Source organism: Paroedura picta, chromosome 2 (assembly GCF_049243985.1).
Source record: "Paroedura picta isolate Pp20150507F chromosome 2, Ppicta_v3.0, whole genome shotgun sequence".
Classification (NCBI taxonomy): Eukaryota; Metazoa; Chordata; class Lepidosauria; order Squamata; family Gekkonidae; genus Paroedura; species Paroedura picta.
The window spans coordinates 177,794,420-177,819,261 of record NC_135370.1 but is presented as its reverse complement, the minus strand read 5'-3'; the positions used below and the strand labels follow the sequence as shown (position 1 = coordinate 177,819,261).

Genomic DNA, 24,842 nt, shown 5'->3' with positions numbered 1-24,842 from the left:
CTGTTAACCTATTTATCTATCCACCCACCTTTCTTCTGTTCTGTTGACCTATTTATAAATATCTTTCCTCCGTCTTTCCTTAAATTCATCTATCAACTTACCCTTCTTCCTTGCTTCCTTCTTCCCTCCCTTCCTCCCTTCCTCATGAAATCGCAGAGCCCATCTTACCAAGAGCATAAAATCATTCTGATTAATATTACTGTGCCTCAAGAGCGGACAAAAAGCGTCTACCCCCCCCCCCCCCCACCCTTCCACGCTTTCTGGGCCTCCGTTTCCACTTGCGGGGAAGAATGACGAGAACGGAGATTTTTATATATATATATAAATTCATTCCCAGGCGGGGGGCGCGGCGTCAAGAATTATGCCCGGGGGAGAGGGTGACGATCAATAATTGACCGGATTCCTTGAAGTTGACTGGTCGTGACCCGCCCGTGACTTCTCGCTTCTGCCGCGGCCTGGCCGGGTGTCGCTGCAAGCCCTCCCCCGAGAAAACCACGAGGTTTAATATCGGGGAGGGGGGACTGAACAAGCCAAGGAAGGAAGCGGGGGGGGGAGGCGACCCAAGTGAACGGGGAGATGTGGTGGCTGCCCTGGCAGAGGGGAGCCACTTTGGGCTGCAGGAGAAGGCGTCCCGTCGAGGGGCGCCCTCAGGGCCCCACCGGGTTTGGTGGGTGGGCTGGAGACGCCCCGATTCGATCCTGGGATGTTGTGAATCTCGGCTCGATTCTCACCGCGTTTAGCGCAGCATTTCGGGTTTCCTCCGGCGTCTGGAGAGGTGGGGAAGGCGAGACAGACTTAAAATCCCAGGAGGGGACTTTTCTCGCTTGGGTTAACTATCAAACCACAACTGCCCCAAAGACGCTTACGCTCGATGCGATCCACAACCCAATGAGAAGATCGGTCGGATCCTGTTTATGCAGACGGCCTTAGATCCTTTCGTTCCGCCCCCCCAACCTTCCTTCCTTCCTTCCTTCCTTCCTTCCTTCCTTCCTTCCTTCCTTCCTTCCTTCCTTCCTTCCTTCCTTCCTTCCTTCCTTCCAGGCGGCGCCGAGGTTGTACGGGGACCCAGCTTAAGCGCTTTGACGCGCCTGGAGCCCACCTACGTGGGCGGAGCAGGGGGTCCCACAGGGCTTCCTCCCCGAGCGCCCGAGGTCGCAGGCGCCACGGACGGGAAGCCGCTTTACGCGCGAGTGGCTTTTCCGCGGCTGTCCAAAACAGTAAAGGGCGGAGGGCGGCAGATCAGCCCGGCCGGACTGGGAACAAGCCAGCGCGCTCGATCCGGCCGAGGTCCGCCCGCAGCAGCTGAGGCTGTGAAACTGACCAAGACCGGCCGTGAAACTGACAAGGCTGCTCAAAGGCGCCTTTCTTGGGGCTTTCTTGTCCGACCTTCCTTCCCAAGCGACGCGCAAGTCGATCGTCTGATCTCAGAGTCTCTTTTGACTCCAGCCAGAGAGCCGAGGCGAGCAGGCCGCACCTCCGGACCGGTCCACTTCCGCGAGCCTGGCCGCTCCCTGGTGCTGGAGGCGCGCGAACGTACCTTGCCGGGGATACGAACGATTCCCTCACCCCTCCCACCCCTTAAGCCCGCGGTCTCCGGGCGCCGTCCAAAGCGGAGAAACTGGGGGGGGGGGGGGGAGAAGACAGACCCTCCTCCTCGGAGCGCGCCGGGTTTGATTGGCAGCCCGGTTTGACAGTGATGGGCAGGCAGGCCTGCCATGGAAACCGAGGGGCGGCCAATCTGGCGAGGCCAACCGGCAGCAAATCAGCAGCGGTGGAGGGGAGTGTGTGTGCGTGTGTGTGTGTCGGGGGGGGGGTCGGCCTGGGGAGGGGGCTTCCCTCCGTTCTCCCGGCCTCCCTTCCCCTCCTCCATTCACACAATCCCTTTCTTCCTCCTCCTCCTCCCCCCTCCCTCCCCCCCCCCCGCGCAAACTTGAAGCCTCCACCGCGGCGCGGCGCTTTCTTTCTGCGGGCGCCGGAGCGCAGGGGCGCTCCCCGCCAGCCCTCCGCCTCGGCGCCTGGCCCCGGGGACTGCGCGGCCCCTCTGCGCCTCCTGCTCCCGGGCAGCGCTCGGCCCGGGCTCCGGCTGTGCGAGAAGGCGGCGGCGGCGGCGGCGGCTGGGCCGGGCCGGGCCGGGCGGTGCGCGCAGAGCCTTGAGCCGGGCCGGGCCTGGGGCCGCCCGGCTCGGCCGGGGCCGTCTCGATGTTCCAGCTGCCGCTGCTCAACTTCAGCCCGCAGCAAGTGGCCGGCGTGTGCGAGACGCTGGAGGAGAGCGGCGACGTGGAGCGCCTGGGCCGCTTCCTCTGGTCGCTGCCCGTGGCGCCGGCGGCGTGCGAGGCGCTGCACCGGAACGAGTCGGTGCTGCGCGCCCGGGCGGTGGTGGCCTTCCACGGCGGCCACTACCGCGAGCTCTACCACATCCTGGAGAGCCACAAGTTCCCCAAGGAGTCGCACGCCAAGCTGCAGGCCCTGTGGCTCGAGGCGCACTACCAGGAGGCCGAGAAGCTGCGCGGGCGGCCGCTGGGGCCCGTCGACAAGTACCGCGTGCGCAAGAAGTTCCCGCTGCCGCGCACCATCTGGGACGGCGAGCAGAAGACGCACTGCTTCAAGGAGCGCACCCGGCACCTGCTCCGCGAGTGGTACCTGCAGGACCCCTACCCCAACCCGGCCAAGAAGCGCGAGCTCGCCCAGGCCACCGGCCTCACCCCCACCCAGGTGGGCAACTGGTTCAAGAACCGGCGCCAGAGGGACCGCGCCGCCGCCGCCAAGAACAGGTCCGCGGGGAGGGCTGGCGAGGCCATGCGGGCCGGGGGAGGGCAGGGAGGGCTCGGGCGCCTCGGATCGGGACCCTCCCGGATGCCTGTAACGCAGGGGTAGTCAAACTGCGGCCCTCCAGATGTCCATGGACTACAATTCCCATGAGCCTCTGCCAGCAAACGCCGGCGTTTGCTGGCAGAGGCTCATGGGAATTGTAGTCCATGGACATCTGGAGGGCCGCAGTTTGACTACCCCTGCTCTAACGGCTAGAACACAAAAAGCGGGGGGAGCGCATCTGGATTCCCCCCACAGCCCCTGACAAAAGGGACGCTTCCGCACGCTCCGAAATACCGCGCTTTCCGTCCGCTTTCGGTCCCTTTGCCACTGCACGGACATCCCTTTGGGTGATGCCCTTTCAATGCCCTTTCCTGTTTCCGCACGGGAAAGCCCGGCCGCAAAAGCGCCTTGAGAGAGTAGCGGCCAAACCCACCTGCAAAGGGGCTCAGAAGTGGACGGAAACCGCATGATTTCGCCTGTGGGGAAGCGCCGCAAATTTAAGCCCCAGGCGCTAAGGCGCCTTTGTCTGGCTTCAGTCGGGCTCCTGTCCTCGGTCGGCCAGAGCCCTGGTCCAGTCCAGATGCCCGGTTGGGGGAAACCGCTTCCCCTTGAGGCGCCAGACAGCGCGGGAAGGGAAGGACCCGCTGGCAGCTCGGGTCTTCTTCACCCGGTTCCTTCCCTGTGAACTCTCTCGGGAGCCAGCGCACCAGGTTGGAGGGACAAGAAAGCCAGCCAAGAAAGAAAAGCGCGACTCCCTATGTTGGGGGGCTTGTTTCTGTGCTCACACCCTTAGGATCCCCTTGCGCCTCTCTGAGACGCTTCCTAAGAAAGAAGCAGAGGGGTCAGGCCACATCTGGCAGCCTTATCCGAAATTCCAGAGGCCCCCCATTCCTGCGATTGGGGGGCAGCCCCCTTGGCGCACAGGGGCCGGATGCGTTGTGCAGTTTTGTCATTTTGTGGGGGCGCTGCGGGGGAGGGGTTTGCAATGGCACCTTGAGTCTTCCTGCGCTTTCACATAACTAGAATAATGCGTTTTCAGTACCTCCACCCGCAAACGGTCGCCAAAGAGCATTGAACGTGGACTATCCGGCTGGTGCGGAAGTGCCCAACACGGTGCTATGAGTTTCTCCATTTTCCAAACCCTGAATTTCAGCTCCTTCCTTGCCACCCTTTCTTTGGGGGGAGGATCTCTTCTTCCTCAGACCGGTTAAAAACTGATCACACGTCCCCCTTCCCCAACCGCCCTTGCAGTCGCCCCGATCCACTCCACGGCGCCACCCTCCTCACAGCGCGCCCTTCTAAACTCAAGGCCTGCAAGGGACTGAGAAGCACAAATGCTCTTTAGGAGCACAAATGTCGGTTCGATGCTCCGGATTGACATCGCCCGCCGAAGGAGCGCACAAGGGGGGAGGGGGGACGGTTTTGATTCATGCATGGCAGAGAAGTATGTGCTGTTTTGCTCCTCACTGGGAGACCCACCCAGAAATCGCCCCCATCCTCCAGGCACCGCGCGGCAATGACAGCTGTAGGGTTCTCAGCGCCCCCCCAAACTTGCACCACAAGAAGCAGTGGGACTGCTTCCGTCGCCCCGGTCCCCCATTAGTTGGCCGGCCTGGCAGCCTTCCTCTCCCGTCCATCGGAAGAAGGGAGACGCGCCTCGCCAAAGATCCCGCCCTGCCACAAATTCGGTTAGGCGCTTCAGGACTCTGGTTCTTTCCTGCTGCTGCAGGCAGACAAACCCCACGGCGAGCCCTCTTGAGCAGTCTCCTCCACCTGCAGCCAGTTGGGCGACCTTGGGCTAGTCGCAGTGCTCTCAGGATGCGTTTTAGCAGAGAAGTTCTCTCTGAGCTCTCTCAGCCCCACCTGCCTCCCCAGGGTGTCTGTTGTGGGGCGAGGGACGGAGAGGCATTTTGAAAAAGTGGGCTGTTTAAAAAAAAAACAGCAAAAAAAACACATTAGAAAAAAAAAACACACCTTGAATATACTTTTGTAGGTGGATTTTCTGGTGCAAAACAGGCTAATCTACTCCTAAAGGGCATGAAAAGGGCCTTTGCCAACGGGTGCAGAACGAGCCGGACCGTTCAGATCTCGGAAGCTAAGGAGGGTCGACCCTGGCTGGCATTTGGGTGGGGGACCTCCAGGGAGGGAGACATAGCCAACCACCTCCGAATCTCTATTACCTGGGCCCATTGTACACACCTTGGACCAGGGGTAGTCAAACTGCGGCCCTCCAGATGTCCATGGACTACGATTCCCATGAGCCCCTGCCAGCATTCGCTGGCAGGGGCTCATGGGAATTGTAGTCCATGGACATCTGGAGGGCTGCAGCTTGACCACCCTTGCCTTGAATAACGCAATGTAGAAGCAGAGGTTCCTGTCCTGCGCAGGGAAATCCATCTTCAAAAGCACATGGAAAGCGCGCACGCAAAAGGGACCTGCGCAAGGGACCGGCCTAGGTAGGCGAATGCACTTTTGCTGATGTTCTTTTGCAGACGGAGTTCCCTGCGCAGAACAGGAACCTCTACCGCCAAATTAAGCGATGCGTGCGCGGAATCCCTCGCCCACCTTGCCCACGTGCCCCACCATCCAGCAAGCGCGGCCAAGTCGCCGAGTGGTCGAGGATTTCGACGATCCAAGGTGCTCGGCCACTGCTTCCTTCTGCGCAGGGACCCTCCCGGGGCGGCCTCCCGCCCAAGCATTCCGGGGCCGACCCCGCTCAGCCCCCCCGAGCTCCAGCCTGGGCTTCGACGGCCGCCCACCTCCGAAATCTTGCGCGTCCCCAAGGGCCAGCCCTTCTCGAGACCAGCGGGATGGGGGGAAGCCGCGCTCCTTTGCTCTCCCGGGGAAATCCGCGGCGGATCTCCGGCTCTTTGGCCGCGGCAGGCGCCTCCCTTGGCTCGCCGGCCTCGCCTCTGAGCCACCCCGAGCAGCCTGCGAAGGCGGCGACGAAAGATTTCATTGTGGGGGGGATGATCGGTCCGGAGAGTTGCTCAGCTATTCTGCCAAGTTCTTTTTTTTTTTAAAGGGGGAGGGGGTATGGAGAGTAAGGAAGGGCTATTTCCCCGTTGTATTGTATTGTAGAATGATCGATTTGGATAACAATTTATCTGCAATTATATTTCCCCCCAAAGCCGGACTCGTTTTTCACCGGGCTGTACGTCTATCGGAGAAGGGCAGACGAGAGAGACAGACAGACAGACAGACAGAGACAGGATGGATGGATGGATGGATGGATGGATGGAGGGACGTATGGATGGATACAGGGATGGAATACAGGGAGGAATAGATAGATGGAGAGAGAGAGGGATGGAGGGGGGGATGGAGGGATACATAGATGGAGGGATGGATACACACAAGCCCATATGCTTAATGCAAGGATATCTAGATGGACCTGTCCTCTGGCTGAAGTCCAGGAGGGTGTCGGCAGGTTGACGCATCCCGGGGTGCTTCGGGAAGCTAACCTGGGGAAGGGGGGATCCCTCCGGCGCAGGGCAGATAAAGCCCCTCCCGGCTCCCCAGTACCCACCCCGTATTTCCTCCCGGGTGGAGGCGAGAAGGGATCGAACTCCCCACGGGATGTCCTCCTCCTGATCTAGCTGGCGGCTCCATTGCCGGACGGGCTTCCCCGCGATTCGGCGCGACGTGTCCAGGTGGGGGAAGGATCCGGCGCCGCCCACGGCTTGCCCCGCCGCCTCTCTGCAGAGGAGGCGAGAGGAGGACCGCCGCGGTCTTGCTGGGCAGCCATCAAAGGTGTCACCACCGTCGGGCACCCGCCTGCCCAGGCCCCGCGCCCCAAGACAGACCTCGAACCGCAGCGCTGACCCGGCCAAAACGGGACGGCGAGATGGGAGGTGCTCACTTGGTTTTTAGATGCTGCTACCTGACGATGTGTGTGGTCAGCAGGCCCGGAGGAGTGGCTAATAATAATAATAATAATAATAATAATAATAATAATAATAATAATAATAATAATAATAATAATAACAACAACAACAACAGCAGCAGCAGCCAGCACGGTTCAGGGGTTAAGAGGGGCAGCCTCTAATCTGGAGAATGGGGTTGAATTCCCCACTCCTCCTCCACATACAGCCAGCTTGGGTGACCTTGGGCCAGTCGCAGTTCTCTCCGAGCTCTCTCAGCCCCATCAATTTGGGGGAGAGGAAGGGAAAATGGACTCCTTGGAGACTCTTTCGGGCAGTGAAAAGTGAAAAGCGGGGTATAAAAAGCCCAACTCTTCTTCTTCTTCTTCTTCTTCTTCTTCTTCTTCTTCTTCTTCTTCTTCTTCTACTAGAAGGATTATAAGAATCTAACCCAAGCTCCTTTTATCTCGGAACGGTTTCATTTTAAGGCCGGGGTTATTATTTCCGCCCACCCCCGCCTGATCTTGCACGCTGGGAAGGGAGACGCCATTGCGACGGCCTGTGCCCCCCCCCCAGCCCCATTGTTCTTGATGCTCTGCCCGGGATCGCGGCGTTGCTGGTCCAGCGGGGAAGAAGACGCTCCGCTCGGGAAAGATGCTCATTTGCACGCCGACCGAAGCTCGGGCGGAGCATGGAGAGAAGAGCGCCCGGGTGTTTTTGGGGCGCAGGGGTGGCATGGAGGGGCAAGGCGCTTCCGCAGAGAATACACAGGGTGGGGATGGGGGGAGACCCGCTTTTGCCGCAAAAGTCCAGGCTCGCTGGGGAGAGGAGAGGAGAGGAGAGCTGCGCTCCGGGAGCCATTTCGACGCATTAATTAGCGCCGATGACCTACATTCCTTTTCCAGGAGGCGAGTAAGGCGGACTCCCTTTGTGTCGGAGGGCGAGGCTGTAAGCCGGCCAGGGGGGGTTAAATCCGATTAAGCCCAAGGCTTTTAGGCGACTGGGCCACAATTTCCCAGTGCCCAGATTTTGGCAAAGGGCTCACTGTGCGCCAGTGTAGGGTATAGTGGTTCAGAGCGGCAGAGGGTTAGACAAACCCAAGAGTTTTCGGCGGTTGGTTGGACTGGGAATTTCCCAGTGCCAAGATTGTGGGAAGGGGCTCGTTGTGAGCCAGCCTGGCGCACTGGTTAAGACTTAAGCGTGAAGGTGGGTTTAATCCGCTTTAAGCCCAAGGGTTTGGGGCAGGGGTAGGCAAACTGCGGCCCTCCAGATGTCCGTGGACTACAATTCCCATGAGCCCCTCCTAGGGGCTCATGGGAATTGTAGTCCACGGACATCTGGAGGGCCGCAGTTTGACTACCCCTGGTTTGGGGCTTCTGGTTGGATTCAGAATCCCCCAGCGCCCAGATTTGAGCAAGTCGAAGTCTGCCGCAGGGCTCATCCAAAGAACACCGCCTTGTCAAGAAATCCTCTTTGCTTTCGCGTTTATTGTTCTTCTAAGCCAAGCCCTGAGAGAGCTGATGGGGTACGAAGAGACCATAATTTGCAGTCCTGCGAAGGACAAATCCTGGAGACTGTTCTCCAGTTGGAAAAGGCGAAAGACGCTTTGCATGGAGGGAAGAGATCCGGAAGGCTTTCGGGTCAAGAGACAGACAGGATGCCTCTGTTTAGAGTCCCCGGACTTCCGAAGAAACTCTGTCCCTTGGTGGTCTCCCATTCAAATACTAACCAAGGCTGACCCTGCTTAGCTTCTGAAATTTAGCCAATCTGGGCTGCCCAGGCCAGGCCAACAGTCTTTCAGGCAGGGGCTACTTGTGCTCAAACCACCGGCATTTATGACTCCTGTAAGTCAGCTGCCTTCTTCAGATCTTGAGATGCCTGCAGAAATCAACAGCAAAGTGACAGGAGGTGGGTTTTCGGGTGGGTGGCGGAAAGAGAAAGCACGCGGAATCTGGCACATCGCAAGGAATGGTAGGACTGTGGGTCAGAGTTGGCCAGCAGAGCATCTGCTTGGCATGTGGAGGTGTTTGGTTCCATCTCCAACATCTCCAGTTGAAAAGACCAGGTAGGAAGTGGCGAGACAGACCCATGCCTAAGATTCTCAGAAGCAGCTGCCTGTCTGAGTAAATATTGACTTTGATGGACCAAGGGGTCTGATTCAGTATAAGACAGCTTCATGCCTTCCCTGAGAGGCAGCGTGGTTAAGAGCTGCGGACTCTAATCTGGAGAACCGGCTTTGGCTCCTCATCCCTCCTCCACATGCAGCCCGCTGGGTGACCTTGAGCCAGTCCCAGTTCTCTCAGAGCTCTCTCAGCCTCCCCTACTTCACAGGGTGTCTGTTGTGGGGAGAGGAAGGGTAGGCGCTTGGAAGCCGCTTTGAGACTCCTGCTGGTAGGAAAAAATGGAATATAAGAATCAACTCTTATTTTAAAATAAAGAAGAATCAACTCTTCATCTTCTTCGTCTTCTTCTTTTGTCTCAAAAATATCTCCCAAGCCGCTTTAAAATATGTAGAGTTAAAAGTACAGTTTTCCTCTTAATATTAGCTTCCTAAAAGATTGGTTTGGAAAACTCACCCTACCCCCACCCCTTATCCAATACAGGTTTTTTTGTAGATGTTTTGTTTTTTAAATAGTGATAATTAGGGGAAATCTCCAAGAATCCTGAAAGATCCTTTTCAGACTGGGACTCCAGGCCTTTTCTTAAACGTGATGGAGAAAGGCAATTTAAACTGCTAGCCAAATGGGCAGGGGAAAATGGGTCTGTTTTCATCTTTGGCAAGGTGCTCACGGTCAAGTTGCTGAAACAATTGTTGGAAACGGGCTGGAGAGAACAGCCGCGAGTAATAAAACCGACGTTTCCTCCCCTTCTGATAAAAGCCTTCCAAAAAGGCATCACTTATGACACATTCTAATATGCAAACTAGAAACGGGTCCTTCCGAGGCCCAATTATTTGTTTTTAGAATGTTTTTAGAATATGCAGTGTGCTCCCTGTGTTTTAATTAACAGCAACTGCCCTTTGTTCGAAGAAGAAGAAGAGTTGGTTCTTATATGCTGCTTTTTGTTGCCTTCCCATTCCTCTCCCCACAACAAACACCCTGTGGGGTGGGTGAGGCTGAGAGAGCCCTGATATCACTGCTAGGTCAGAAGAGCTTTATCAGAGCCATGGCGAGCCCAAGGTCACCCAGCTGGTTGCATGTGGGGGAGCGTAGAATCGAACCTGGCATGCCAGTCCGCACTCCTAACCACTACACCAAGCTGGCTCTAAGACAGTTGTCAACTATAACCTGAGCCTGGACCTAACCTAACCGTGATGAAAACAACCGCAAAAGTAGCTAGATCGGAGCCGTACCTCGTAGCAACTTGGTGGCTGGCAAGATATTGGGGGAGTTGGGTGGATGAGCTTTCAAAAGCCAATGCTGTGCTTTTCAGATCTGGCAGAGGGAGCGTTCCGTTAAAACTCTTGGTCTCTAAGGTGCTCCTGGACTAGTATCTATTACTATTACTACTAGTGGCAGTAGTAGAATCATAGAATTAGAAAAACCCTCCTGGGTCATCTAGTCCAACCCTCTACACAATGCAGGACACTCACAACTGCCCACCCAGTGAACTCAATTTCATGCCCAAGTGATCCCCCCCCCAAAAAAAATCTCCAAAATCCAGCCTGGCCTGGAGGAAATTCACCTGCCATCCCTACTACAACTACTATTTAGATTTCTTGGTCACCCCACCCTGGCAACAGGCTTGGGGGGGCTGAAAACAATAAAAACATATACAAACACGCGAAAACATTTACAGATCAACCGTTAAAGAATTTAGCCTAAGTTTAGTGCTCCTTTTCTGGCCATACAGGTCAGAAAGATTCTCATAATGAAGAAAACGATAGAAAAGCCATGTACCCTGCACAGAATCACAGAATCATAGAGTTGGAAGGGGCCACACAGGCCATCTAGTCCAACCCCCTGCTCAACGCAGGATCAGCCCAAAGCATCCTAAAGCATCCAAGAAAAGTGTGCATCCAACCTTTGCTTGAAGACTGCCAGTGAGGGGGAGCTCACCACCTCCTTAGGCAGCCTATTCCACATTTCTGTTGTTCAAAGTACCGTATTTGCCGGCGTATAAGACAACTGGGCGTATAAGACGACCCCCCAAGATTTCCACTCAAAATACATTACTATGGGCCACTATGGGCAGCTATGTCTATCCCAACTAAAGTGCACCCGGCGTGTAAGACGACCCCCCCCCACTTGGAGGCATGTTTTTCAGGGGGGGGGGAAGTAGTCTTATATGCCAGCAAATACTGTACGTCACAGATTATTACTGTGGGTCTTCTGGGCTGCGTGAGCATGATCTGGTGGTTTTATTTCTAGAGACTAAAACTACCAGATCATGGCCACACAGCCCAAAAATCTACGACAACCGAATCTGGCTGTGAAAGCTTTTGACAGTATAGCACAGATCTCTCTACATAATTGCTTGCGTAAGACAGAGTAGTCATCATGAGAATATAAGAACCTAAGAGAAGCCATGTTGGATCAGGCCAATGGCCCATCCAGGCCAACACTCTGTGTCACACAGGGGCCAAAACCCAGGGGTTCTTGGGGGTCCACCAGTGGGGCCAGAACTCAAGAAACCCTTCCACTCTTGCCCCACAAACCACCAAGAAGACAGAGCATTCCTGCCCCAGATAGAGCATTCCAGTAGCAATTTTTCTCTCTCACCAGCTCACTGGCTGAGCACAATTTATTTAATTTATTTTTGTAATTTTTATCCCACCCTTCCAAAGGGCTCTGTTTGCATCATGATACAACAACAACAGTGTAATATGACCATCAGTAAAACACAGCCAGAATTTAACATAATAAGTCTAAAATTAAGTCATTTAAATGTCTTAGGATAAATTAAAACAAATCCTATGATTCTACCCCCTTTAGGACTAAGAGCAGCCAAATGTTTGCATCAGGTGAGGGAGTGGCATAAAGTGCTAAGTTTTGATATTTCAATAGTATTTTCGGCATTGCATGGGGGCTATGCTAAATGCATTCGGCATGCACGTGGATGTGTACGGAGGCCAGATTTATTGGCAAATTGTGGACCTCAACAAGACCCTATTTTTTGAGAACTATTTATTTAGTTAGTTAGATTGTATTTATATACCGCCCTCCCCTGAGGCTCAGGCGGTTTACATAAAACACAGAAAATGGTACATAGAGCTTAGTTTTTCATAATAATAATATTAACATTAAACTATAACGGAGGTAACAGAGTATCACGAAGCAAACAGGTCCAGAGCAGAATGCATGGGTGGATTTCTGGAAGGGAGGGAGGGAGGGAGGGAGAAGGGGCCCTGCAGATGTGGTTGGTTATGCCTGGTCTCAACCAAATACCTGGTGGAGGAGCTCCCTTTTGCAGGCCCTGCAGAACTGTTTTAGCTCCGTCAGGGCCCTGATCTCCTCCGGGAGCTCATTCTACCCGGCATTTTGGCCCGAGTATTACATCTTTGTCTTAAAAGCACAATCCCTTTTCTCTAAGGAGGGTAAAGGGGTATGTGCAACTGCTTGACATGTGTTTGTCTTATTGGCACAACAACAAGATAAAGAAAAACTTGGTGGCATCGCTGACAAACACAACTACAGAACGATAAAGAATCCAGTAGTTCATTAAAAGTTGTCTTATTTCATTCAAGTTGCCTTTGTTTTGCTGTATTGATATGTGACAAGGTTCTGGTGCTAAATACCTTGTTTCACCTCAGCTTTGTCACAGCATATTATTTCATAGAACCACAGAGTGGGAAGGGGCCATCCAGGCCATCTAGTCCCACCCCCTGCTCAGTGCAGGATCAGCCTCAAGCATCCAGGAGAAGGATCTGTCCAGCCGCTGCTTGAAGACGGCCAGTGAGGGGGAACTCCCCACCTCCTTAAGCAGCCCTTTCCACGGCGGAACTAGACTCCTAGAATCCTAGAGTGGGAAGGGGCCATCCAGGCCATCTAGTCCCACCCCCTGCTCAATGCAGGATCAGCCTCAAGCATCCAGGAGAAGGATCTGTCCAGCCACTGCTTGAAGACCGCCAGTGAGGGGGAGCTCCCCACCTCCTTATGCAGCCCCTTCCACTGCTGAACTACTCGGACTGTGAACATTTATCTAGCTGGTAACATTCTACATGGCGTTTAAAGTCATTCCTGTAGGTCCTATCTTCTGCTGCCAATGGGAACCATGTGACAACCTTTCAAATACTTCAAGAGAGCCATCATGTCACTACCTCTTCTTCCCTAGGCTGCACATTTCCAAGTCCCTCAGACTTTCCACCCAGGATTTGGTCCCCAGGCCCCAGATTATTCTCGTTACTCTCTTCTGCACCTTCTCAAAACCATTCACAAATCCATTTAGATTTGTGAACGTATCCCAGCAATATTCAACAATGCATTTTCTGGAGATCTGGTGAACCACGTAAGGTCATCTCTTCCCTGTTGTGACAGGATCTCAGGGGGCTGTCTAATATTGCATTGCTAGAATATTGCAACTAGTTGCAAGATCCACACAATTTGGGGGATATAATCTTTCTGGAGTTAATGCTCTCTTCCTTGGATATCTGACAAAGGGAGCTTTGCCTTTCCAAAACTCACCCTCTGAAAATGTTGTCTGGAAAATTTAAGCCTTAGCAAGATATTAGAAACGAAGGATTCACTATTCAATATTAGAAACGAAGGATTCACAATCCATTTTGAGATTCAAGAATTGCTATGGATGGTGGAGCCTTAACAGAGGAGACTGGATCTGAAAAGTTGAGGACAGAACAAAAAGATAATTTGTTACAATGGATATAGGCTGATTAGGTGGACCCTGCATGGTTAAACTAGATGGCCTGAATGGTCCCTTCCAACTCTATGATCCTATGGTTTTCTATGATTTTTCTATATCAGTTAAGGCTTCAGTATGAAACAGTAGAAGAACAAGTGAAAAATGACATGATTAAATGGATGCAGAACTTTAGAGAGCAAATGCCTTTGCAACAATGGGAACGCTATGGGATAAAAGAAATCAACTTCACAGCCAGTCAGGCATTAAAAGTGGTACAAGGTGCTAGTGGGTTCAAATCTAGGGGTTTTACTACTGACCAATGAGGCTGCCCTCCAAAACCAGAATACTGTAGTAAAAGAATAACATTTAAAATATCTAAGAAATGAAATGGATAATATGGAATGAGGAATACCTCCCTCAAATTATGCAGTTCCCATAATATGCATAAACTGAGGGTAGCCAAACTGTGGCTCTCCAGATGTCCATGGGCTACAATTCCCATGAAACCCTGCCAACATGTGCTCATAGGAATTGTAGTTCATGAACATCTGATGAACCACAGTTTAGCCACCCCAGCATAAACACTAATTATTGAAGTAGTAGTCAAATTTATTGTGTAACAATATAAAACAGTAGTGGTATAAAAATTAGTACAAAACATACAGTTGTTGTTGTTGTTGTTGTTAGGTGCGAAGTTGTGTCCGACCCATCGCGACCCCATGGACAATGATCCTCCAGGCCTTCCTGTCCTCTACCATTCCCCGGAATCCATTTAAGTTTGCACCGACTATAAAATAAAATATTAAGATAAAAACAAAAATTTTATTTAATTTATTTACCGCCCTACCCAAAGAACCATCTCAGAGTGGTATATCAAAAGAATTCTTATGAATACTTGTAATAAAACCGTGTAGGTGAGACCAAGAAGAATCCATGGTTTAATGAAGCCAAAATACCTGCTGTAAATGTGTTTCCAAAACTTTCACTTGCTCAGCTCCTCGCTTCCTAGCAGCCAGATCAAAGAGGGCTACTTTATTAGTTATAAAGGGATCCTCATCAGATCACAGAAACAAGAGTTTTTCATGATCTGAGGAAAAAGAGGGGAAATTTCCTAGGATCTTATCTAAAAATGTGGATCTGGGTTCTTTGAGAAGAGGGCAGAATAGTACATAGCACCGTATATCCTCTGGAACTGTATAAAGGGATGGACGGCCCAGATTAGCCCCATAAAGAGACTTAATTCTTTTGGGATCTGAGCAAACCTTAAAAGACAGGCCACTAGTGCAATCTGGAATCGCAAGCCAGTAAAGACCAATCTGAGATTGTCTGGTGTTAACTAAATATGAAGCTCTCTCATGGACTTAATTAATTTAAACAAAAGGAAGAACTTTGATTGTGATATTCATTGCCTATCACGGGAGGCATCGGCCTTCAAAATCCAATCTTGCACATTAAAACCAGGGACTGATTATCCTAACAATAGCAACAGCAGAATTGTATTTCCGCATAACGTCATTACCGCTCATCGTACCACCTGGAACCTGAAAGTAGAACTGCAAATGCGAAGACGGCTAAATAACTGTTCGAGCTATAGACTGCCAGATTTGCAAAGGTCTCCAGTGTGCAGGCAGGGAGTAGCCAGAGAGGAATAGCCAGAGAGGAGAGATGCCGAAACCAGTTCCTTCCCACATTCCAATCGATTTGCCCACTTTCTTGTCCCAAAGCAGGACGCTTGGGTCTGCCTTGTACAGCCTATGAAACAGGCACTTCATGAGATTAATGAGCAGTAGGCTTAGAAGAGATCAAGGGAAGTCCTTCTTCACCCAAAGAGTCATTCAGACATGGAAATCCCTGCCACAGGAAGTGATGGCCGCTACAGATACAGACAGCTTCAAGAGCGGGTTGGATAAAGATATGGAGCACAGGTCCTTTAGGGGCTGTTGGTCACAAGGTCTAGAGGGAACATTTTGTCTGGGGGCAGTGAGGCTATGTATTTTTGGTGCTTAGGGGGCAAGAGTGTGAGGGCTTCTGGAGTTCTGGCCCCATTGGGTGGACCTCCTGATGCTACCTGGGTTTTGGCAACTATATGGCACAGATTATTGGACTGGATAGGCCACTGGCCTGATCCCACATGGCTTCTCTTATGTTCTTATGTCTGGGGCAGTGATGGTCTTAATTCTTGGTACTTGGGGGCTTCTAGAGTTCTGGTCCTGTTAGTGGACCTCCTGATGGCACCTGGGTTTTGGCCATTTTGTGACACAGAGTGTTGGACTGGATGGGCCACTGGCCTGACCCAACATGGCTTCTCTTATGTTCTTATGTCTGTGACAGGGATGCTCTGCATTCTTGGTGCCTGAGGGGGAAACAGTGGGTGTCTGGAGTTCTGGCCCCACTGGTGGACCTCTTGATGGATCAACCAGGCCCAGGGCCTTTCATTGTGGCCCCAGCCTGGTGGGATGCACTTCCACATTAAATCAGGACCTTAAACAGTTCCACAAGACCTGCAAGATGGAGTTGAGGCCTGGAAACAACTTTATAGTCCACTGGCCTCCCTGTCCACAACCCACCCAGCTAAATTATTATTTGAATGAATTTGTTATTGCTTCCCTTTTTCCCCCTTGTTTTGGGCAGGAGGCAGTAGGAAATCAGTTTAACTATTTCATAATTATTAATTTTGAATGACTCAGGAGGGATAACCTATAGATTTAATTATAAATAAAATGTATAAATGAAAAAATATGGAATGTAGGGTTTTATTATTGTTGTTGTTGTTGTTATTATCTTGACATATACCAACCTCCAGATAAAAACTACTACGAGATAGAAGAAAGAAAATGAAAATGGGAGGGGAGAATATCGGTGCAGAAGAGAAAAATAAAAATAGAAATAATTTTTAAAATAAAGAAGCTTGTGATTTTCTCCATGACAAAACAAAATTAGGAACTTATCAATTATAGTTACAAAAAAACCCACTCTTTTCCCTGTGATTTAATTTGTTTCCCTTAATCATCAAATCCACAAATCATTTATACAAGGGGTTTCGAGTCATAAATGTAGATACTGTCTTTTCTCTGACTCAAAAGAGTCAGTTTAGCCACCTTGCTTCCAAATTAAGGTAACCCCATGAATTAACTCCCTCGAAAGCCATTTTATCATGAACAGCCTTGCTGAGGTCTTTTTGTTGTTGTTAGTTGCGAAGTCATGTCCGACCCATCGCGACCCCATGGACAATGATCCTCCAGGCCTTCCTGTCCTCTACCATTCCCCGGAGTCCATTTAAGTTTGCACCGACTGCTTCAGTGACTCCATCCAGCCACCTCATTCTCTGTCGTTGTCCCCTTCTTCATTTGCCCTCAATCGCTCCCAGCATTAGGGAGATCTTACAAACTGCAATATGCAGCTGCCTCAACTGAAGAAGTATTTGTTTGGGTTTTTTGTACCCTGCTTTTTACTATCCAAAAGAGTCTCAAAGCCGCTTCCAATTGCTTATCATCCCTCTCCCCGCAACAGGGAAGTGAGGCTGAGAGCGCCCAAAGTCACCTAGCTGACTGCACAGGGAGGAGAAGTGTGATTATAGGCTGCCGCTCTTAACCAACACACCATCTCTTTGTTGGGTGTTCTGTTTCTCCTGCTGCCTTCCCCTTTTCCAGGCATTGTTGTCTCTTCCAGCGGCTCTTGTCCTCTCCGAATGTAAGCAAAGTACGATAGCCTCTGGGAGAGCTCAGACTCGATTTGATCTAGAACCCACTGGTGGGGGTGGCTCGTGGCATGCATAAAACCTTCCTCCAACACTGCAATTCTAACAAATCTGTGTCCATCCTGTGCACTTTCTTCAAGGTTCGACTTCTGTGCCATTTCCTAGCAATTGGGGTTTCAAACTCCGCCCTCCCTGGTTCTTGGGTACTAGACCGTATAGGTCCACCCTGTGTAGTCCTTACCTCTAGAGCAGGGGTAGTCGACCTGTGGTCCTCCAGATGTTCATGGACTACAATTCCCATGAGCCCCTGCCAGCATTTGCTGGAGGACCACAGGTTGACTACCCCTGCTCTAGACACTCCAGCCCACCAAGGCAACTGTGTTGCAGGCTGGGGAGATCTTCTAGACATCCCATCATCTTGTTTCATTGTATTTCATTCTTAGGTGTATTTTATTGGGGTGAGATTTGGGGATTTTATTGTTCTAAGATTCTACGTTACCAATGTTTTATATATATGTTGTAAACCGCCGCGAGCCAGTTCACTGGGAGCGGTGGTCTAGAAATCAAATTATAAATAAGACCGAAAATAAATAAATGGGGAAAGCTGCAGCACAAGTCAGCGTGATCTTGGTTGCCAGCGATGTCCATGGGCTACAACTCCCATGAGCCCCTGCCAAAGGAGCCACAGTTTGCCCACCCCTGACCTACAGCATGTTCAGAGGTGGTTTGTTGTTGCCTGCCTCTGCAGAGCAACCCTGGGCATTCTTGGTCTCCCAATCAACTGGGGTCGGTTCTGCTTATCTTCTGAGAACTGACAAGACCGGGCTTGCCTGGGACATCCAGGTTTCCAGGGCTAGAGATGTTCAGAGGTGGTTGTCTGCCTCTGCACAGCAACTCTAGACCTTCCACATGGAAGGTCCTTGCTTAAGCTTCCGAGATCAGAAGGGTTCTGGCTAGCCTGGGCCGCTCTCATGGGTCCCACCCAGAGCTGCCGAGAACCACCATAGGCCCCGGAATTTATTCCACCCCACACACACACATATGACCCTGATCCAAACCAAATGTCCTAACAAAACAAATGACTTGGCTTGACGTTACAATGACTCTATAATAATAAAAATTGTCCTGTCTGTCCATCTGTTTTTGATTCATTCCATTATTTCTTTCATCTCTGTCCCACCGTTCAAATGGGATTAGGAATGCCTGCTCTTGGTCAGGAAATGCTTGGAGATTTTGGGGGCAGAGTCTGGGGAGGGCAGGGGGGGTAGAAAGGAACCTCAGCAGGTGTAATGCCACAGAGCAGGGGTAGTCAACCTGTGGTCCTCCAGATGTTCATGGACTACACTTCCCATGAGCCCCTGCCAGCGTTTGCTGGCAGGGGCTCATGGGAACTGTAGTCCATGGACATCTGGAGGACCACAGGTTGACTACCCCTGCCATAGAGTATTTGGGTGGGCTCTGCACAGGGGGACCAGCAAAATTTGGATGCAACCCTCAGGCTCAACTAGAGGCCTGGATGGAACAGCTCTGCCTTGCAAGCCCTGAGAAACACTCTGAGGTGGACTTTGGTTTCATTTAGCATAGCATTCCACTAGGACCGGGCCAAGCTGTGAGTGTCCTGCATAGTGCAGGGGGTTGGACTAGATGACCCTGGAGGTCCCTTCCAACTCTAGGATTCTAAGGCCAACAAGGCCCTGGTCCTAGCTGAGACCAGTTTTCTTTCTTTAGGGCCGGGGATCCCAAGTAGATTTTGGCCACGGGGGGGGGGGAGGTGCTGGGGGACGGCGGCAGGGCTCCCAACAGGGCAGGGCGTCGCGGAGGGTCTGGGGCGACCCCCTCCGGCTCCTCCCCCTGCCCCGTTGACGTCTTCTCTGCTTCCCCTTCCTCGCAGGCTCCAGCAGCAGGTGCTGTCGTCGCAGGGCGCCGGCCGAGCGCTGCCGTCGGAAGACGAGAGCGCCGGGGAGCCGCTGCTGGGCGCCGCCTCCAGCCCGGCCGCCAGCCTCTCCAGCAAAGCGGCCGCCTCCTCGGCCATCTCCATTACCTCCAGCGACAGCGAATGTGACCTGTGATGCCGCCGCCCCGACGGGGCGCACGGAGGCCAGGGCGCGGCGGCGGCGGCGGCACCTCCTCGGCCGGACTCTCCCCCGCCCGCCAGTGCCTGCCCGTCCGGCCGCCAGGACCGTCGAGCGGCCGCCCCGTCGGAAGACCCGGCCCGGAGAGACTGCCGCCCGCCCGGGAGTCTGCGGAGAAGAGGAAAGCCTCCCCAAGGAAACGCACCGGACCGGGTGGGGAGGGGGGGGGGACCTGAGCGCCATCGCCTGCCGGGCATGCAGCGGTCGACTTCGTTTTTCTTCCTTGGGGATCTTCAGTCACCAAGACGCCCGTTTGTTTTGGGAGTTTTGATTTTTTTTTTAATCTGTTCTCTTTTAAATTTTTTTTTTTAAGGAAAAAAACCCACTTCTATATAAATATTCTATATAATGTTTATTGACTTATTTAAGACTCGGCTCCGTGGGTAGAAATCCCCCACCCCTGTATCATAATTACTACTATTAATTATTATTATTAATATTATTATTATTATTATTCTCGAAGGCTTGAGGCCTACGTGCACAGGTGGTTCTGATTTTCTTCCCCCTCATAGCGCATGTGCGGGACCAGCTTTTCTTAGAAGGAGGGGGAGGAACAACCAAAACACGAGGAGGGAAAAAAAAACTAAACCAAGAATCCCAAGTATAATAAAATGTTGGGTCAACAAACCAGAGATTCTCTCGTTCCTTTTGTTTGCTTAAAAGTTAACACAGCCAGAAATTACTGTTCTTGTTTGTTTGTTTGCAACTCTGATGAGTGCTGGGTATTTTTCTTGTTTTGTTTTGTTTTGTTTTAGTTTCTTTTTTTGGCATCTTAAGGTAGTCAAACTGCGGCCCTCCAGATGTCCATGGACTACAATTCCCATGAGCCTCTGCCAGCGGCTGGCAGGGGCTCATGGGAATTGTAGTCCATGGACATCTGGAGGGCCGCAGTTTGACTGCCCCTGTTCTATTCCTTTCCGGGTGCACAAGAGACTTCCCCGGTGGATCTGCCAGACTGCTGTCAGGGTTAAACAGCAACAGAGTCTGATCTGGAGAACCGAATTCGATTCCCTGCTTCTCCTCCACATGCAGCCAGCTGGGTAACCTTGAGCCAGTCTCAGTTCTCTCGGAGCTCTCTCAGCCTTACCTACCTCACAGGGTGTCAGCTGTGGGGAGAGGAAGGGCAGGTGAACCTAAGCCGCTTTGGGGCTCCTTTGGGTCGTTAAAAAAAAAAAAGAAGCTGGGTACAACAAAATGCAGTACTTCTTCTACTAGAGATGCCAGCCTCCAGGTGGGGCCTGGGGATCCCCTGGAATTAGAGCTCCTCTCCAGACTGCAGAGATCAGGTCCCCTGGAGGAAAGAGCTGCTTGGGAGGGGGGACTCAGGGATGCCAGCCTCCAGGTGGGGCCTGGGGATCCCCTGGAATGACAGCTCCTCTCCAGACTGCAGAGATCAGTTCCCCTGGAGGAAAGGGCTGCTTGGGAGGGGGGACTCGGGGATGCCAGTCTCCAGGTGGGACCTGGGGATCCCCTGGAATGACAGCTGCTCTCCAGACTGCAGAGATCAGTTCCCCTGGAGGAAAGGGCTGCTTGGGAGGGGGGACTCTCTGATATTGTACTCCACTGAAGTCCCTGTCCTCTCCACCGCGAAATCTCCAGGAGTTTTCCAGCATGGATCTAGCAACCCTATTAAAGCCCAGCTTTTCAGCAATTATTATTATGACCATTCTTATTTATTAAATTTTCATTGGCTGATCCTGCCTTGAGCAAGAGGTGGGACTAGATGGCCTGGATGGCCCCTTCCCACTCCAGGATTCCAGGAGTCTAGTTCAGCAGTGGGATGGGCTGCCTAAGGAGGTGGGGAGCTCCCCCTCACTGGTGGTCTTCAAGCAGCGGCTGGACAGATCCTTCTCCTGGATGCTTGAGTCTGATCCTGCATTGAGCAGGGGGTGAGACTGGATGGCCTCAATGTCCATTTGATGGATAGGCTGATTCTGCGACGGTTCAAGGGGGCGGCAGGTTACAGTGGATGAGCAGTGGGATTGGGAGTGTCCTACATAGTCCGGGGGGTTGGACTAGATGACACAGGAGGTCCCTTCCATGATTCCTCTTCCAACTCTATGGTTCTGTGTCCTAGCCAAACTCTCTCTGTCTCTGACTCTCTGAGAGTGCCCTCTGGAGGCTACCAGAGGCTAAGAGACATGTCAAAACTCTTCCTCTTCTAACATTCCCTTCCACGGGGCATCCCAAGGATGGGATGAGCCCAGGTGGTTTGCCATCACCTTCCTTGGTATAGCAATCCCAGGTTATCTTGCTGGTCTCCTATCCATGGCTGATGCTGCTTAGCTCTTGTGAACGTGGCCTAAAGTTGGACATGGACCGTTCAAGTTGCATATTAGTCCAAAACTGCTGGATGATGCAAAATCTTTAAATTTAAATTCTGCCAACACAAACAACGGTTGGGGTGCAGTCGAAGAAGAAGAAGAAGAAGAAATTTGGAAAAGAAGAATTGGTTCTTATATGCCGCTTTTCTCTACCTGATGGAGTCTCAAAGCGGCTTACTGTTGCCTTCCCATTCCTCTCCCCACAACAGACACCCTGTGAGGTGGGTGAGGCTGAGAGAGCCCTGAGATTACTGAAGAAATGAAGAATTGGTTCTTATATGCCGTTTTTCTCTACCCGAAGGAGGCTCAAAGCAGCTTACATTTGCCTTCATTTTCCTCTCCCCACAACAGACACCCTGTGGGGTGGGTGAGGCTGAGAGAGCCCTGAGATTACTGCTCGGTCAGAACAACTTTATCAGTGCTGTGACTGGCCCAAGGTCACCCAGCTGGCTGCATGTGGGAGAGCATGGAATCAAACCCAGGTTGCTAGATTAGAAGTCCGCATTCCTAACCACAACACCAAGCTGGCCTTGGCCTCTCTGCCCTGTGGTTGGTGAGTTGAACCAGCCAGGGGGCAGTTTGTGGGTAGCAGCTTAGCCAGTCATAAGGAGAGGAGGTTACCCTTTGCACAGGAGACAGCCCCTTCCTTGAGCTTTAGCCCTTTGCCCTCGCCCTGGATCTCTGACCTGGATCCCTTGGGCCGAACTGATCTGAGATTTGATTCCTGCCTGACTTTTGGTTCGGCTTGCCCATGCTCAACTGCCTCGGGGATCACGGTGTTTGAATGCCTGTCCCTGTGTGTTTTTAACCCAATTATGCTTTTCCTTTTGTGGGGCCGGTGGTCTGCGGATTGCTCTTGTCTGCTTCAGCCCTGCCCCACAGGAGGGGGGGGCTGGTTGCTTCAGGGGGGGGCTTCTGTCCACAGCTGCACGGGGCCAAGGCAGGTCTCTTCCCCTTTCTTCGCTCCTGGCCAAATCCATCTGTTGACAGCCGGCCCTTGTCCGCCCTCAGCAAATGCATGGGCCATTCAGCCCCAATGGGGCCCCCCAGTGCCCCTCTTTGTCCCACTGCCGACTCCAGAACCTCTCATTAGCGCTGATTACTTTGAGCAATTTGACAGCCTCCCAGCCCGCTTACAAGCCGTCCCCATTCAGGCCTGGCCGGGGCTCCCCTCGGCTCAAAAGGAGCGGAAGTATTCAGTCCGGCTGAATGGAGGCAAAAGCTGGGCAGCGTCTCCTCCCTCCCCATTCAGGCGACTTTGGAGACAATATTTTCCTCTTTGTTCGGCTGAAGAGAGGCAGGTCAATACAACTTTCTAGCCAGCCTTTTCTTCAGCACTTTGTTTAATGTAAATAAATATCCTCTGCTTGCTTCTCTCTCTCTCTCCTTCCTTCCTTCCTTCCTTCCTTCCTCCTTCCTCCCTTCCTTCCTTCACCTCTTTTCATCTTCCTTCCTTTCTATACCTTTCTTTCTTTCCTTCTTTCCTTCTTTCCTTCTTTCCTTCTTTCCTTCCTTCCTTCCTTCCTTCCTTCCTTCCTTCCTTCCTTCCAATATTTCCCTCTCTTTATCTTTCTTTGTCTACCCTTCCTTCCTCTTTCCCTCTCTCTTTCTTTCTTCAACTCTCCCTCCCCTCCCTCCCTCCCTCCCTCCCTTTCTTCCTTAATTCACTCCCTCCATTTATATTTATCTAATTAACATTTATTTGCGGTCCTTTTAACCTTGTAAAGTGTAAGGCAGCGTACAGTGCAAACAAAGCAAGAAGCCTAAAAATGCATCAAAACCCACGATTTGAAATTGCCATTTAAGACTCCCGATAAATAGAAAAACTGAAAAGATCAAATGGCATCCTAAACAGAACGATTGTGAAATAGATCGAGATGGGTAGCCATGGTTGTCCTTAGCAGAAAAGAAGGGCAAGAGTCCAGGAGCACCGCACAACTTACAAAATTTGTGGTAGGGGGGAGCTCCCATGAGTCACAGCTCAGTTCAGAGAGCTGCTCAGTTGGTCGAGGAGCAATCTGAAGCAGATCTGCACCAAAGTAAATCCCATTTTATTCAATGGACTTTGCGTCTGTGAATCCTAAGAACTGCAGCTTGTGCGAAATGTTGTACATTCACAGTAAAGATCCCTTTGTTGACAGGGCCTGAATTGGCTGTAAAGCCACAGGAAAGGGACAACTGTGGTCACGATGAATGGCCAGCCTAAATTATCAACTTAGTGTGTGACCCCAGACAAGATTTCATGCTGGGGATGACATGAAAAGGGACTTGAAAACAAAACGGACAGTGTTGCGATGCTTTTACATTAAGTCCCCGGTGCAGCCGCATCTGAAATACCACAGGCTGTTCTGGTTCCCTTTCCGAAAAGGACGGGGTACAGCTGACAGCGGCACGGGGGTGGGGGGTCACCGGCAAGAAGTTGGAGCATCTTTCTTCTGAGAAGAGCTTCCTCAGTACAGAAGAGAACAGGATCTGGAGAGGGGAGGGTTACAGAATTACGGGCAGGGCAGACAGCGGCCTTGGGAGAAACAGTGACTTGGGCAAATTATTAGGCACTGAGGTCTCTGCTGCTGTTTAGGGTAAGAACCTGCTGTGCTGGATCCTATTATGTAATCTTGACTCATTTAAAGTGTCCTGTGAATACATAACGTTTCATCTCTGTTTTTTAGAGTGTGTCTGTTCAGAAGCAAGCGAGGGAGCGAGGGAAGGAGGGAGGAAGGAAAGAAGGGTACAAATTTGTCAGTCATCCCCGGCCCCCAGGAAGCACGCCTGGCCTCGACCAGGGCCAGGGCCTTTTCAGTCCTGGCCCCCACCTGGTGGAATGAGCTCCCGGAAGAGCTACAGGCCCTGCGGGAGCTTTTTGCGTTCCGCAGGGCCTGCAAGACGGAGCTCTTCTGCCAGGTTTATGGTTGAGGCTGGTGCACGGGAAAAGATCTGGACCCCCCCCCCGGTCATCGAGCCCTACTGGGATACTAGGGGCAGTTTAAAGAATAAAGACCGGCCCCTTTTCCAGTTGTTAGAACTGGGTTGCTTACCGCCGTGTTTTGGAAGGTTTTTAAGGTGATTGGTGATTGGGTGGGTTTTGACTGTTTTAAATAGTCTTGTGGGGTTTTATTGGGGGTTTTTACATTTATTGTTAGCCGCCATGAGCCTTTGTGGGAGTGGTGGGATAATAATAATAATAATAATAATAATAATAATAATAATAATAATAATAATA

The 24,842-nt window shown here is 51.9% G+C and overlaps 1 protein-coding gene across 2 annotated transcripts; it reads left to right on the top strand.

Moving 5' to 3' along the window:
• Positions 1-1,976: 1,976 nt before the first annotated feature.
• SIX6 (SIX homeobox 6) lies at positions 1,977-19,925 on the top strand. 2 transcript variants are annotated; one of them, XM_077323933.1, is made up of 2 exons: positions 1,977-2,712; positions 19,058-19,925. In XM_077323933.1, the coding sequence occupies exons 1-2, from the start codon at positions 2,200-2,202 to the stop codon at positions 19,226-19,228; spliced, it is 684 nt and encodes a 227-aa protein (XP_077180048.1). In that variant the 5' UTR covers positions 1,977-2,199; the 3' UTR covers positions 19,229-19,925. The 2 variants fall into 2 exon arrangements, with proteins under 2 accessions (XP_077180048.1, XP_077180047.1); XM_077323932.1 differs by having other exon boundaries at positions 1,977-2,771.
• The last annotated feature ends 4,917 nt before the right edge of the window (positions 19,926-24,842 follow it).

Bases quoted from the DNA above. Each gene is read 5' to 3' on its own strand.
- SIX6 (XM_077323932.1), top strand. From the start codon at position 2,200: ATGTTCCAGCTGCCGCTGCTCAACTTCAGCCCGCAGCAAGTGGCCGGC. The intron at 2,772-19,057 runs GTCCGCGGGGAG...CCTTCCTCGCAG, and splicing joins GCCGCCGCCGCCAAGAACAG to GCTCCAGCAGCAGGTGCTGT.